This window comes from Bos javanicus, chromosome 26 (assembly GCF_032452875.1).
Source record: "Bos javanicus breed banteng chromosome 26, ARS-OSU_banteng_1.0, whole genome shotgun sequence".
In the NCBI taxonomy this organism is placed as follows: domain Eukaryota; kingdom Metazoa; phylum Chordata; class Mammalia; order Artiodactyla; family Bovidae; genus Bos; species Bos javanicus.
The window spans coordinates 7,577,683-7,592,825 of NC_083893.1; the positions used below are offsets into that span (position 1 = coordinate 7,577,683).

Below are 15,143 nucleotides of genomic sequence, written 5' to 3' on the forward strand. Positions count from 1 at the left end.
TAGCATAGCAATGCAATCTACATATGTAATATTATTTTTCTAAAGTAACCACATTAAACAAAGTAAAATGAGTGATGTTAAAATATATTTTTCCAATGTATTAAAAATATCACTTTAATATGAAAAAAAACTTTAATGAGGTATTTTACTTTTTATATTGTTTTCAAAATATTGCATTTATTTTACTAGCATATCTCAATATGTTAAACTTTAACTGAAAATAGTTTTTGATTTAAATTTATATTTTATCATTGCAAAAGTCAATTTCACACCCAAGTTGCTCTAAACATACTAAGAAGTTTTCCAAAAGTCTAAGGAATATCAGTTTTTATATTTAATAAGAGTCATGAAATTAAAAGTTCAATCTCTCAGTCACGGTAGCCATTTTTCAACTACTCTAGTGGCCACAGTCGGAGAAGGCAATGGCACCCCACTCCAGTACTCTTGCCTGGAAAATCCCACGGACGGAGGAGCTTGGAAGGCTACAGTCCATGAGGTCGCTGAGGGTCAGACACGACTGAGCGACTTCACTTTCACTTTTCACTTTCGTGCACTGGAAAAGGAAATGGCAACCCACTCCAGTGTTCTTGCCTGGAGAATCCCAGGGACGGGGGAGCCTGGTGGGCTGCCGTCTATGGGGTCGCACAGAGTCGGACACGACTGAAGCGACTTAGCAGCAGCAGCAGCAGTGCCTACAGTACATGGCAGATGCTCTGGAGCTATGAGGGACTAACCTGGGTAAGAAGTCAGGCTTTGCAAGTTACCAGCTACTTAGCAAATCACCAAGCTTCAATTCTAATTGCTTGTTAAACAGAGACAGACCCACATTCCACATGTTTTAACTTCTCCCAGCAAAACTAGCAACAGAAGAGAAAGTAGTTTCCTCCTTCATAACAGAGGTGGTGAAATCATTGCATCAGTTAAAAACAATCAGAAGCAACCTAAATGCCTAAAGAATGGTTAAATGCATTTAACTAATCCGCTGTCGCCATAAAATTCAATAAATTATTAATATTGGTTAATATAACTAAGAAAAAATATTATTTTGAAAAGATACACATGTATACCTGTGGCGGATTCATTTTGATATTTGACAAAACTAATACAATTATGTAAAGTTTTTAAAATAAAATAAAATTTAAAAATAATAATAAAAAGAAAGAAAGAAAGAAAGAAAAGATCGACTGCTGAGTGCGCGCACAAAAATAAACGTGTAAGGACGAGACATCTCTCCTCAGGGATTGACTGAACCAACAGGATGGGGGCGGGGATGGAGCTAGCACACGCATTCAGCTTGTATTTCTGGACAGTTATTGTCCAAAAATGCGTTTTTAAAACAAGCTATTACTTTTGAATTTTAATGAGAAAACTCCAAGTCTGCTTTGAAATACTACATTTTCCCCTCATTGCCTGCACTGTGATTTTAAATATAGCTTAAAGTTACTCTACTATGGAGAAACTGATACACGGAAATACTTCTACCAGAACACAGACGACTCCGCCTCAATCGCTTTCAGTTAGCGGTTTCCCGCCGGTCAAACGGAAGCAAAACCGCCCTTGACGTCGTAGAAAGCAGCCTCTCCGCGTTACCATGGTGAAGTTGACGCGGCCATCTTTACTGTGGTCGATCCACACCAAGCTTTTCCCGGAGAGGGTGGTAGAGCGCCGTAGAAAAGTTTGCAGAATAAGAGGTGAGAAAGGAATCATGCGCCTCAGGAAGGACTAAGGACAGAAAGCATTAGTTTAGTTAGGAAAAGATAGAGGCGCAGATGTTGCGGATTAGCGGAACGATTCAAACAGAGTAGAGAGGTTTCTACCCGGAATTTGAAAGTTGTTTCCGCTGCTCGGCGGAAGTGTGCGTCGGAAGAGGACGACTTGAAGAAGCCGCTCTCCGCTGTGTGGCGACCGGAATCATGTCGAGTTTGGCGGTGAGAGACCCGGCAATGGATCGATCACTGCGTTCCGTGTTCGTGGGGAACATTCCGTATGAGGCGACTGAGGAGCAGTTAAAGGACATTTTCTCGGAGGTTGGTTCTGTTGTGAGTTTCCGGCTGGTATACGATAGAGAGACGGGCAAACCTAAGGGTTATGGCTTCTGCGAGTACCAAGACCAGGAGACCGCACTTAGTGCCATGCGGAACCTTAATGGGCGGGAGTTCAGCGGGAGAGCGCTTCGGGTGGACAATGCAGCCAGTGAAAAGAACAAGGAGGAGCTAAAGAGCCTAGGGCCTGCAGCGCCTATCATTGACTCACCCTACGGGGACCCTATCGATCCAGAAGATGCTCCTGAGTCGATTACCAGAGCAGTCGCTAGTCTTCCCCCGGAGCAAATGTTTGAGCTGATGAAGCAGATGAAACTCTGTGTCCAAAACAGCCACCAGGAAGCTCGAAATATGTTACTTCAAAACCCACAGCTGGCTTATGCGCTGTTGCAGGCACAAGTAGTGATGAGAATCATGGATCCAGAGATTGCTCTGAAAATTTTGCATCGCAAAATTCATGTCACACCACTCATCCCAGGGAAATCTCAATCCGTTTCTGGCCCTGGCCCTGGGCTCTGTCCTGGACCTAACGTTCTGCTGAACCAGCAGAACCCCCCGGCCCCTCAGCCTCAACATTTGGCCAGAAGACCTGTGAAAGACATCCCTCCTCTGATGCAGACCCCTATCCAAGGTGGAATTCCACCCCAAGGCCCAATGCCAGCCGCAGTTCCTGGCCCTGGCCCCTTAACTCCTGGCGGAACAATGCAGCCCCAAGTTGGAATGCCAGGGGTTGGTCCCGTGCCCTTAGAGCGGGGGCAGGTGCAGATATCTGATCCCAGAGCTCCTATGCCTCGTGGACCTATGACTGCTGGTGGCCTGCCTCCTCGAGGACTGTTAGGGGATGCTCCAAATGACCCACGTGGAGGGACTTTGCTTTCAGTCACCGGAGAAGTGGAGCCCAGAGGCTATCTTGGCCCACCACATCAGGGTCCTCCAATGCACCATGCCGCTGGTCATGACAGCCGGGGCCCTTCCTCACATGAGATGAGGGGAGGGCCCTTAGCAGATCCTAGAATGCTCATGAGTGAGCCCAGAGGACCTATGATAGACCAAAGGGGGCTACCTATGGATGGCAGAGGCAGCAGAGACTCTCGAGGGATGGAGACTCGAGCCATGGAAACAGAGGTCTTGGAGACACGAGTGATGGAGAGAAGAGGAATGGAGACCTGTGCAATGGAAACCAGAGCAATGGAAGCGAGAGGCATGGATGCAAGAGGAATGGAGATGAGGGGCCCTGGCCCCAGTTCGAGAGGCCCTATGACTGGGGGAATTCAGGGTCCTGGTCCTATTAATATGGGGGCAGGTGGTCCTCAGGGACCCAGACAGGTTCCCAGCATTTCAGGGGTGGGAAACCCTGGACCTGGCATGCAGGGGGCAGGTATGCAAGGAGGTGGCATGCAGGGGGCGGGCATGCAAGGAGCTGGCATGCAGGGGGCGGGCATGCAAGGAGGTGGCATGCAGGGGCCGGGCATGCAAGGAGCGGGCATGCAGGGGGCGGGCATGCAAGGAGCTGGCATGCAGGGGCCGGGCATGCAAGGAGCTGGCATGCAGGGGCCGGGCATGCAAGGAGCTGGCATGCAGGGGCCGGGCATGCAAGGAGCTGGCAAGCAGGGTGGAGGCCAGCCTAGCAGTTTTAGTCCTGGGCAGAGCCAAGTAACCCCCCAGGATCAAGAAAAGGCAGCTTTGATCATGCAGGTTCTTCAGCTGACTGCAGATCAGATTGCCATGCTGCCTCCTGAGCAAAGGCAGAGTATCTTGATTTTAAAGGAACAAATCCAGAAATCTACTGGAACTTCTTGAAAGGTTTTAGAAAATATTTGGTGGTAGTCTTACAAAGGTTTTCTGTAGCATAGAGGATGGGTAGGTGCAAAAAGCGGACTTCTGAAACCCCACACTTGAATGATTAGGGTTTCTTTCCTCCCAGAACCTAATCTCATTTCTTGTTGTCTTTTCCTTTACTTTTAATTGTGGGGTAGGGGGAGGAGGGAGTGGGTCTGTTTACTTTAATTCCCTGTAAATATACAAAAATAACTGAACATGATTATATACCAAGTAAGATTACAAAGGTTATACAGTATTGTTAAATGTGTACAAGGTGTTAAGTCCATTTTAAAAATTCTGAGTAAAACAATGTGAAAACTGCATAAAGACTAAAAGATGACCTGTTCAAATAGTAATATACTAAGATAGTTTAACATGTTTGGTTGCATAAGAAAATAAAGATGTTTACCTCAGAATTACAAGATGTATTTTTTTTTGGTAAGCCATTTAAGATACAAAATCCTATTTCAGGGGCAATAGAATGCTGTATTGATTTAAGCATTGTCTTACTATAAATTTTGGAATTACTTCAGTATGTTAGAGCTAACCAAATAATTCTCAACTTGTGGTATTTGCCTTTTTTTTTTTTTTCTGAAGCTAAGGACACACCTTATTGATGTGGTGTTTTACTTATCCCACCCTTCCAGCAATATTTTGGCCTGGCCTTGAGCATGATTTTGCTAGGACAGTTCTAAGGTCAACTAAGTTACTTAAATCTGCTCTGATGAGACTGTATCTCAGTAATGTCCTATTTGTCAATAGTCTTGAATTAATTGAATCTAAATAATTCTCTCATGTTCTTCCCCAAAATCATTGTGTAGGGGTCTAGTTGATCTGGATGAATTATACACAGCATTGGACTTTTCTTAAATAATCAATTATTTTCTTAAATAGTGGAAGGCTTCATGCAGTAAAGCTCTCAAGTTTCCTAGAAACTCACTTCCATTACACAGATGGTATCCATCTGGTCAACCAAAATCAGGAATTAAAAATTTTAGTCTCAGGAACATTTAAGCATTTAAAATGCCTTTTAGTTCTTATTTCAAAATTTGCTTATCTGTCACCATTTTATCAGAATAATTTACACCCAGGTTTAAAGGTATTCTTGTAGCCTGAAATATGCTCAATTGGTTATTACTTTCCTTTTACAAGCAATAAATAAAGCCATTTAATTCTAATATACATACCCATGAGACATTTAAAAATCAGTAGGAGGGAGGTGGGGCTTACCAGGTACCTTTAGAGCTACTGCCTGATTTATCTTTAAGCCTTTAGGATGTGGAGACAAACATTTGTATGATAGAATAAGTAGTAATTAACAGAAATAACCCAAATAACACCCAGAAACACCGAAGTAACCAGTTGATCTTAGAAGAAGAAAAGCCAATGCAGAGGGAAAAATAATAATACAAAGTAAGCCTAGAAATATTTTCCCTTTGCAAGGTTTTTATACCTTAAATGGATAATTGATTCTTAAAGTTTTGCTCTCTACGATTTCTTGCTACCTATTTTACTGTTTTATTGTTCATACTGTTAATTTCCCCATGTTTTCTATATGTGTTCCCTTATTGGAGGGGATGAAACACTCCTTGACATCTGTAGTAGTTCTTGTTAATATGAACTCAGAGTTGGCTAGGTTACTTCAAAATTGTAGTTGCTGTATCCCAAAGTTTTCACTAAAAGACTTTTAACTGAAAACCATTAAATTTTAATGTTCTTTTTTGTAGTAAAACGTGCATTGTTTAATGCAGACTGAAAAGTAAAATTTAGCTGAGTTTAGTATCTGATGTTTTTTGAACAAAAGGTAATCTATTCAGAGTTCCATGGGGCCTTAATACTTTTTTTTTTTCCTTTGAAAAAAGGCAAAGCTAAAGAAATTACAGGAATGGATATAATTTTTTATACTGATTATTACACAAATACTTGTGTATTATATATCCAACCATGTTTTTTCTATGGTAAGTATCAGTAGCACCATCCTGGATATTGAGACATTAGGCTTCCTGTTATGTTTATTCCCCACAGAGAACTCTGTATCCCAGTAATGCCTTACAGGCACTGTGACTTCATTACTGACAGCACTTGTTAAATTGTCATGCAATAATGACAACCCACTCCAGTACCCTTGCCTGGAAAATCCCATGGACAGAGGATCCTGGTAGGCTATAGTCCATGGGTCGCAAAGGGTCGGACACAACTGAGCTACTTCACTTTTCCTTTCCCTGGTGGCTCAGATGGTAAAGAATCCACCTGCAATGAGGGAGACCCAACTTCAATCCCTGGGTTGGGAAGATCCCCTGGAGAAGGGAACAGCTACCCATGCCAGTATTCTTGCCTGGAGAATTCTATGGACAGAGGAGCCTGGCAGGCCCCAGTCCATGGGGTCGCAGAGTCGGACACGACTGAGTGACTTTCAGTATATTTTACTTTTACCCTCTACTCCCTACTCCCACTTTTAGTAGATCAGGAACTCTAAACATGGACTGTTTTACTCATTTCTGTATTCACTATATATAGCAAAAATTGCACATGAGAAGGACAAAAATGTTATCAATTTTAGTGGAAAAAATCCTATTAACACATGAATTTCCCCACAAATAATTTAAATTCAACACAGAGCAAATGAGCTCTAATAACTATTTGCATTAGAAAATAAATTAGACATAGATAATACACGCAATCACCTTTACTCTGCTAAGCTGAATAGAATAGATTTTTCTCTTCGTTTCCAATTCACTCATGGTTGGACCCAGTACTGATGGAGAATGAGAATATAAACAATACATGTCTACTACACTCAGAATCGTGTTTTAACCCTGGCATCCTGCATTTTCCTATGTGTGAAAGTGAATTTGCTCAGTCCTGTCGGACTCTCTGCAACCCCATGGACTGTAGCCTACCACACTTCTCTGTCCATGGGATTTTCCAGGCAGGAGTACTGGACTGGGTTGCCATTTCCTTCCCCAGAGGATCTTCCCAACCCAGGGATCGAACCCTGGTCTCCCACATTGTAGGCAGACGTTTTACCATCTGAGCCACCAGGGAAGTCTTCCTATGTATGGGCAGACTACAAATACAATCACAAATACACTCATAACAATAGTAAAGGTAGTGAGGTGGAACACATTTGGAAATCCCACTTTATGGCTTATTCCGTTTGGACTGTGCATGTTTTTGGGGAATAAATCATCAGCTTTAATCAGTGCCTGCTCATCATCCTTTCATATTATTGATTAATATCACAGTATGTTTTAATGTTTGCTGATATCCCAAGACTTCTTGTTTGGGACCGTTTGATAAGATACAAACAAGATACCTGAATCTCAGGTAAAGGTAGGCTAATCCAAGTGAGATATGTATGACTTTTCAACTCTAATTCTCAGAATTCTAAAAGTAGAAAGCTTTTCTTTAAAAAAAAAAAAATCCTTAATACAATCACAGCTTGCAAACCTTCTTGCTTTTCCATGCAGTGCTGGGACATTAGCTAAGCACACAGAACCTTATTTCCTATGGTGTGTCAGGCCATTCTCTTAGGTCTGATGAGGTCTAAGGATATTATGTGCAACAACCTACTGTGGCAGAGAAACTGAATTATCAGTTACATCTCACAATCTTCTCACAAAAGAAACTGACAGCCTCTTGGTGCTTTACACTGCCAGGTAATCACCAGATAGATTTCTGATTGGAGCTTGCTTTTCTCAATCTTTTGTTGAAAATATAGTAAAAACCTAATTCATTTTAAGGAAATGAATATATTTAAGCTAATAAATATAACTAATGTTAGTACTATTGATAGTATTACTATTATAGGATATTGATATCTAGTATGCTAATATATTTCATATATATGTATACTTCAGATCTTAACTGAAACAGATTTTTTAATATTTTCATTTGCTTCTATGCACCTTAAAAGTTGTATTCCCCCAGTTGAAAGTTCAGTTTCACAGATAATTCATATTACAAATGACCTTTCTCATGAGATGTTAACAGACATATTTCTTCTTGATATTTTTGTACCACAGTATAGAGCTTATGCCAGTAAGGAACATGTAACAAAGTGATTTAGGGTAGCACTGTCAAAAATAACAAACACAGTGCTTATTTGCTGTACGTAAAAATGCCGAAGTATGTACCTAGAAAAAGAACCTAGATGTTCTGGTTAATGACAACTCTTTATAATGAGGAGTTGATTTAGCTCCCAAAGGTAGGTAACTAATTATCAAGAGTTAGAATAAAATATACAACATTTTAATCCATAATCGATTTTGTATGATTCAATATGTATAAATCTGCAGACATCTGAAATCTCTCATACGTGTCACAAAGTCTGGTCATTTAAAAAATCTTATCTGCTTGATTACTTATTTGTTGTCTTTCAAAAAAGTAGACTAGTTAATTTCTTGGGCATCAAGTAATAAAACCATCAGTTTCCCACAAGTTATTTTATTTAATTAGCTATTTTAATCAAAATTTGGTTTTACTATGTTACTAATATTTAATAATTCTACTGCAAAAAATCTGTAGGCCACTTCAGTGTACCTGCCAGCCTTTAATTTCTTTCCTACCTCAAATGGATTTGAAGGAATTTGTACCTATTTAGGAATTTACTTATGTATGTATCCCTGACCGTTCCACAGAAAAAGATAACAATATCTCACTTCCCAGTTTACCTTAAAGGTTCACCTTAATAATACTCAAAACATGAGCCACATTAAAAATGTTATATTTAAATTATGTGATGGAAGGACCAATATGGGCTCCCTAGGTGGCTAAGAGGTAAAGAATTTGCCTGCCAGCGCAGGAAATGCAGGTTCCGTCCCTGGGTTGAGAAGATCCCCTGGAAAAGGAAATGACGAGCCACTCATATTCTTGCTGGGAAAATCCAATGGACAGAGGAGCCTGGGGTGTACAGTCCATGAGGTCTCAAGAGCCAGACACAACTGAGTGAGCATGCACACATGCACGCAGGGATCTACACAGGGCTTGCTTGGTGCACTAACCTTCATAAAGTCATATTCTGTATCTCAAATGTCCATGTAAAATAATACAGCAATAGCAAGAAGGACTAAAAAAACACACAAACCTCACTCTAAGAGGGTAAAAACAATCATCACCTATTAATAGAATATATTTGCTATCTTTAGGTAAACCTATAGTCAAAATGATTTCATCACTGTACACATATCAGACATCAATCAGAGAAAAAAATCCTCATCTATTTTAAGAAACAGAAATTACAGTATTAAAATCTCTAGAATCACTTATTTCCCCGCATCTCACCACCATTAATTTTGTCCAAGTTTTGTCCTGTAGAAACTAAATGTCTTTGCACTAGGGACCCCAAATCTGTGTCTTGTAGGTCAGTTGAACCTGCAGATATGTTTTGTCTGACCAGTCAAGGTTCTCAAAAATTTTGAATTTGAGTGCATTTACATATATGTTCCTATTTGTCCGCAAGCCCACCTCTCCCTGAATCCCTGGATCTTATGCTAGGTTATTCATACAACTACTTGCCATTCCTTGTAATGCTTTGAGTTTACAACTCCTGCTTTTACTCTGCTTTAAAACATAGCTATTAGATTTGATGGAAATATTTAATTTGTTATTTTTAGATACTACATATAAGCAAAATTATATAGTATTTGTCTTTGATTAATTTCATTTAGCATAATACCCTCTAAATCCAACCATGTTGTCACAAATGGTAAGATTTCATTCTTTCTTTATGGCTGAGTAATATATTCCATTGTATGTATATATACATATGCCACGTCTTTATCCATTCATCTATCCATGGACACTCAGGTTGCCTTTATATCTTGTCTACTGTAAACAGAAGAAATCTTGAAACCATAAAATCAACATGCTTATGTTTCAGTGAGAATGAACTGTCAACAGAATTCTGCTGCTAAATATTTTTCAAACTTCATCTACATATTCCTGTGTACCAAAACGAAAGGACCATTATCACCAAAGCAGCTAAAAGTAACTGCCCAGCTTTTGTTAATTTATTTTCAGTAGTTTTATTGAAAATGGCATGAAAACCATATGCTCTGATCTGTGCCTTTAAACTCTGTCTTTGAACTCGATCATGACTGAAAGTGAAAGTCACCAGGCGTCTTTGAGACCCCATGGACTATACAGTCCATGGGATTCTCCAGGCCAGAATACTAGAGTGGGTAGCCTTTCCCTTCATGATTAAGAGTACAAATTAAGCAAATCAACTTTTGTAAATTAAGCAAATGTGCTTTTTTCCCCTAAAGAAAAGTTTAAATTGTATTCAACTAACTGAGCTCAAAACACTTCTAACAAACAACTTAAATTCCAATCAAGGCCTTTCAAGAAGTGACATCAAAGCATCATTTTGAGGCTGTGAAGATGACCTTGGAACAGTGAATTTATATCTCTCCTTTTCACACGTGTTCAGACAACTTGTATTCTAGTAATCTGGGGCTTTGTTTTCCTAGAGGGAAAAAAAAAATTGCTTAATTAGAATGTTTTAGGAGGTAATTTATAGACTCCTTGGTTGGTGGGATAAACAGGTTTAGCAATTACCCCCTAGTAAGGGCTTTTGCTGGGAGGTGCAAACTAGGCAAACTAGGGGCCTTGAACAAAAATATTCTTTTTTGTTTGTTTGTTTTGTTGTTGTTGTTTTTTTTTTGAACAAAAATATTCTTGATTTAAAATGGCCCAAAGCTGCCCTTCCTGAGGAATTAGAGCTGGATTATCCTGGGGAGAAAAGAGGCTTTTCTGCATCTCCTGTCCATTGTCCTTTTTGCCCAGGATGATTCATAAAGAGGAGGAAGATGGATGAATTGGCCACTGACCCAGGCAGGGCCAGCCAAGGCAGGAATGTGAAACTCATCTCCTGTGATCACTGTGGTGAATTTAGCAAATTACCAGGACTGCAAAATGTGTCAACAGTGGGTAGAGTTTTTTTTTCTTTTTTTTCCCTCTAAGTCCCACCAGAAACACAAACCTACTCTACATGCAACTGGGAGACTGCTACCCGAAGCAAGCAGTGCCCTTTCCAGCTCCTCTTCAGTTACTCTGTGAGGCTTTTGGGTCTTACCTGCCATACAACTAAAGGGTTTTTTTGTTTGTTTTAATAAGAAAAGGAAGAAAAATTCACTTACATTGATATAGACATGGAATATAATTGTTTAAAATATTTTTACTCTAATATGCCTTTTTTATTCACACAGTGATCAAATACTTTGAAGTGATGAAAGGAACCTATAATATGGCATCAGGAATTTCAGGCATCAGCCACAAGACTCGGGGTAGGAGAGAGATCTGTTTTTGAGGAAGGAAGATAGTAGCAAGAGCCTCTCAAATGTTCCAGAACTAACACAGATGTAAGTTACAAGTTCTATGCCCTCTTTTGGAAGACAGAGTCATGGTTAATAAATTAAAAACTTCTATTAATGAGCTAACTAATGCCAAGCACTTGACATACATCATCTCTAAGCTGACTAAACTCTGGAGGCAGTAGGGAGAAATACGCTTAGAGAAGTGATCTGGTTTGCCCTGAGTCACACAGCCTGTAGGAGGTTGAAGCACCATTGAATCTAAGTCTGTCCAGCTCTCCTTGTCACATCCTTTGGCATTAAGAAAGAGATAGTCAGAGGACAGAATAGTTTTCATACCGGGGATTGAATGTGAAGGGAACATCAAGCATCATTTCCACTAAGTAAGGAAGTTTATCAGTCTAGAAAAGGTGATTTTTAGGCAATAATGAAAGATTTATAAAATCAATCTTTTGTCCTTATTCTTCCAAGTACTAAACTGGGGCTTTGGTAGAATAGAGAGAAATAAAATACAAAGCTAGAATGAAAACATTTGTATGGAATAACAACAGATCATTTATAAGAAATACATAAAAATATCTGCTGGATAGGTCTGGTCAATATCAAATTTAAACAGTACTGAGATTTATTTTTCCAGTCATCTCTTTTTAAAAAATGTTAATAATATATAGTTTACATGCCATAAACTTTACTCATTTAAAGCATTTCATGCAATATTTTTTTGGTATATGCATAGAGTTGTACAACTTAAATTTAGAACATGTTCATCACCCCAAAAAGAAAACTTGAACTCACTAGCCTCACTTCTAATCCTCACTCATCTCCCTACTCAGCCCTAGGCAGCCACTGATCTGCTTTCTATCTTTAAGAAAGTAGTCCTGCTATGAACATTTATTTGCAAATTATTGTGTGCCTATTTGCTTAATTTCCCTCGGGCATATACCTAGGGGTAGAATCACTCCATCATATGATAACTCTTATGTTAAAGCTTATAGGAACTGTCAGACTGTTTTCCAAAGTGGTTATACTGCTTTATATCCCCACCAGCAACAAATGAGCATTCCATTTGTATAGCATTTCTATACATCTTTGTCAACCCTTGTTAATTTATTTTTATTATAACCACAGGCTTCCCTGGTGGCTCAGATGGTAAAAAAAAAAAAAAAAAAAATCTTCCTGCAGTGCAGGAGGCTTGAGTTCTATCCCTGGAAAAATCCCCTGGAGAAGGGAACAGCTACCCATTCTAGAATTCTTGCCTGGAGAATTCCATGGACAGAGGAGCCTGACAGGCTGCAGTCCATGAGTTCCCAAAGAGTTGGATGTGGCTGAATACCTAACACTTTTTTCCCAAACATGTGTGAAGGGAAATCTCCTTATAGTTTTGATATACATTTCCTTGATGGCTAACGATCAACATATTTTCATCTGCCTATTAGCTATTTGTAGATCTCTGGAGAAATGCCTGTTCCAGGTAATCTATTCACTATAAATAAAATGTATAAATAAAATAAAATGTTTTATGATTTTAGCATTTCCATTTAATGCAATGACTATCTCAAAAACAGGGGAAAAAAAAAATTCTTTCACAATTGAAGAACTGACCTGAAATAGCAGGAGTCAAGTTGCAGTGGTAGAAGTGATGGTTTTCAGTTATATCCTTATACCATTTTGGAAAATGTAGGTAATGATTATCATGGCTTTTATCTCTTGGTGGGGTTGAGGACACATGAGCCCCAAATATGTCACGTTGGCATACTGAATATGTTAAAGTGAAGTTGAATGAAAAAAAAATGGCAGAAGTAAGAAGGTCATCCTGACATCTCCCTTCTCCCCAGAAACAGGTCAAAAAACTCCTATGAGAGATGCCTCCCTATATCCTAAGAAAGGGGACATCCTTATTTCTAAAGACAAAGGGATGCTGAGATCAACAGACAGGCCTTGCTAATAAGTTCCCCCAGCTGGCACTTGACTTATGCTCTTCTGACCTACATACTTCTACTGTCCAATCTCCACCAAAACTAGCATGAATAATATACTCAGGTTTCTTTATTTGGGTTTTCATTTCCTTACAAAGACTGTTGTGTCATGTAAAATGTATATTAAATAATTACAGTCATGTTTTTCTCCTGTTAATCTTTGTCAGTTTAATTTTCAGACCTAGCTGGCATACATGCTAAGTCACTTCGGTCTTGTCCAACTCTTTCTGACTCTACGGACTGTAGCCCACCAGGCTCCTCTGTCCACAGGATTCTCCAGGCAAGAATACTGGAGTGGGTTGCTAAGCCCTCCTCCAGGGGATCTTCCTGACCCAAAGATCCAACATGCATCTTTTGCATTGGCATCTTGCATTGGCAAGTGGGTTTTTTACCACTGGCGCCACCTGGGAAGCCCTCAGACTCAGTAAGGGACACTAAGAAGGCTGAGGGAAACATCTTCACCTCCAACTTGAATACCGACTTTGAAAGAACAGAGGGCGCTCTTCCAGGGAGGCAGTGCAATATTAGATAGCATGGTCTCTTCCTGTGTTTAAATACTGGTTCCAGCAATACTATCTATGTGACCCATTTCTTTTTCTCACTTTCTGTCTACTGAGTTATCTACTTTCTAGTGTGGTTGAGAAAATTGTCTGGTAGCACAATTTGTGCCATGACTTTTCTTGTTATGTACTAGACATTGGCATTCAGTTCAGTTCAGTTCAGTCGCTCAGTCATGTCCGACTCTTTGCGACCCCATGAATTGCAGCACGCCAGGCCTCCCTGTCCATCACCAACTCCCGGAGTTCACTCAGACTCATGTCCATCAAGTCAGTGATGCCATCCAGCCATCTCATCCTCTGTCGTCCCCTTCTCCTCCTGCCCCAAATCCCTCCCAGCATCAGAGTCTTTTCCAATGAGTCAACTCTTCGCATGAGGTGGCCAAAGTATTGGAGTTTCAGCTTTAGCATCAGTCTTTCCAGTGAACATGCAGAACTGATCTCCTTTAGGATGGACTGGTTGGATCTCCTTGCAGTCCAAGGGACTCTCAAGAGTCTTCTCCAACACCACAGTTCAAAAGCATCAATTCTTCGGCACTCAGCTTTCTTCTCAGTCCAACTCTCACATCTATACATGACCACAGGAAAAACCATAGCCTTGACTAGATGAACCTTTGTTGGCAAAGTAATGTCTCTGCTTTTGAATATACTATCTAGGTTGGTCATAACTTTCCTTCCAAGGAGTAAGCGTCTTTTAATTTCATGGCTGCAGTCACCATCTGCAGTGATTTTGGAGCCCCAAAAAATAAAGTCTGACACTGTTTCCACTCTTTCCCCATCTATTTCCCATGAAGTGATGGGACCGGATGCCATGATCTTTGTTTTCTGAATGTTGAGCTTTAAGCCAACCTTTTCACTCTCCACTTTCACTTTCATTAAGAGGCTTTTTAGTTCCTCTTCACTTTCTGCCATAAGGGTGGTGTCATCTGCATATCTGAGGTTATTGATATTTCTCCCGGCAATCTTGATTCCAGTTTGTGTTTTTTCCAGTCTAGTGTTTCTCATGATGTACTCTGCATATAAGTTAAATAAGCAGGGTGACAATATACAGCCATGATGTACTCCTTTTCCTATTTGGAACCAGTCTGTTGTACCATGTCCAGTTCTAACTGTTGCTTCCTGACCTGCATACAGATTTCTCAAGAGGCAGGTCAGGTGGTCCGGTATTCCCATCTCTTTCAGATTTTTCCACAGTTTACTGTGATCCACACAGTCAAAGGCTTTGGCATAGTCAATAAAGCAGAAATAGATGTTTTTTTGGAACTCTCTTGCTTTTTCCATGATCCAGCGGATGTTGGCAATTTAATCTCTGGTTCCTCTGCCTTTTCCTTATCCCCAAACAAATAAAACTTGGGACACAGAACCATAAAGGCAACATGAAAACATGAGCAATCTCTGTTTATTGCTCTGTATACCCTGGAAAATAGAGAGAGT

The 15,143-nt window shown here is 40.1% G+C and overlaps 2 protein-coding genes across 3 annotated transcripts in view; one reads left to right on the top strand and one right to left on the bottom strand.

Annotated features, from left to right (window-relative positions):
- The window catches only part of PRKG1 (protein kinase cGMP-dependent 1), a 1,413,309-nt gene that overhangs the window by 610,336 nt on the left and 787,830 nt on the right, over positions 1 to 15,143 (bottom strand). The gene's annotated exons all lie outside the window — the stretch shown is intronic.
- On the top strand, positions 1,632 to 4,279 carry CSTF2T (cleavage stimulation factor subunit 2 tau variant). Its single transcript, XM_061402663.1, has one exon. The coding sequence runs from the start codon at positions 1,914 to 1,916 to the stop codon at positions 3,840 to 3,842; it is 1,929 nt and encodes a 642-aa protein (XP_061258647.1). The 5' UTR covers positions 1,632 to 1,913; the 3' UTR covers positions 3,843 to 4,279.

Bases quoted from the DNA above. Each gene is read 5' to 3' on its own strand.
- CSTF2T (XM_061402663.1), top strand. From the start codon at position 1,914: ATGTCGAGTTTGGCGGTGAGAGACCCGGCAATGGATCGATCACTGCGT.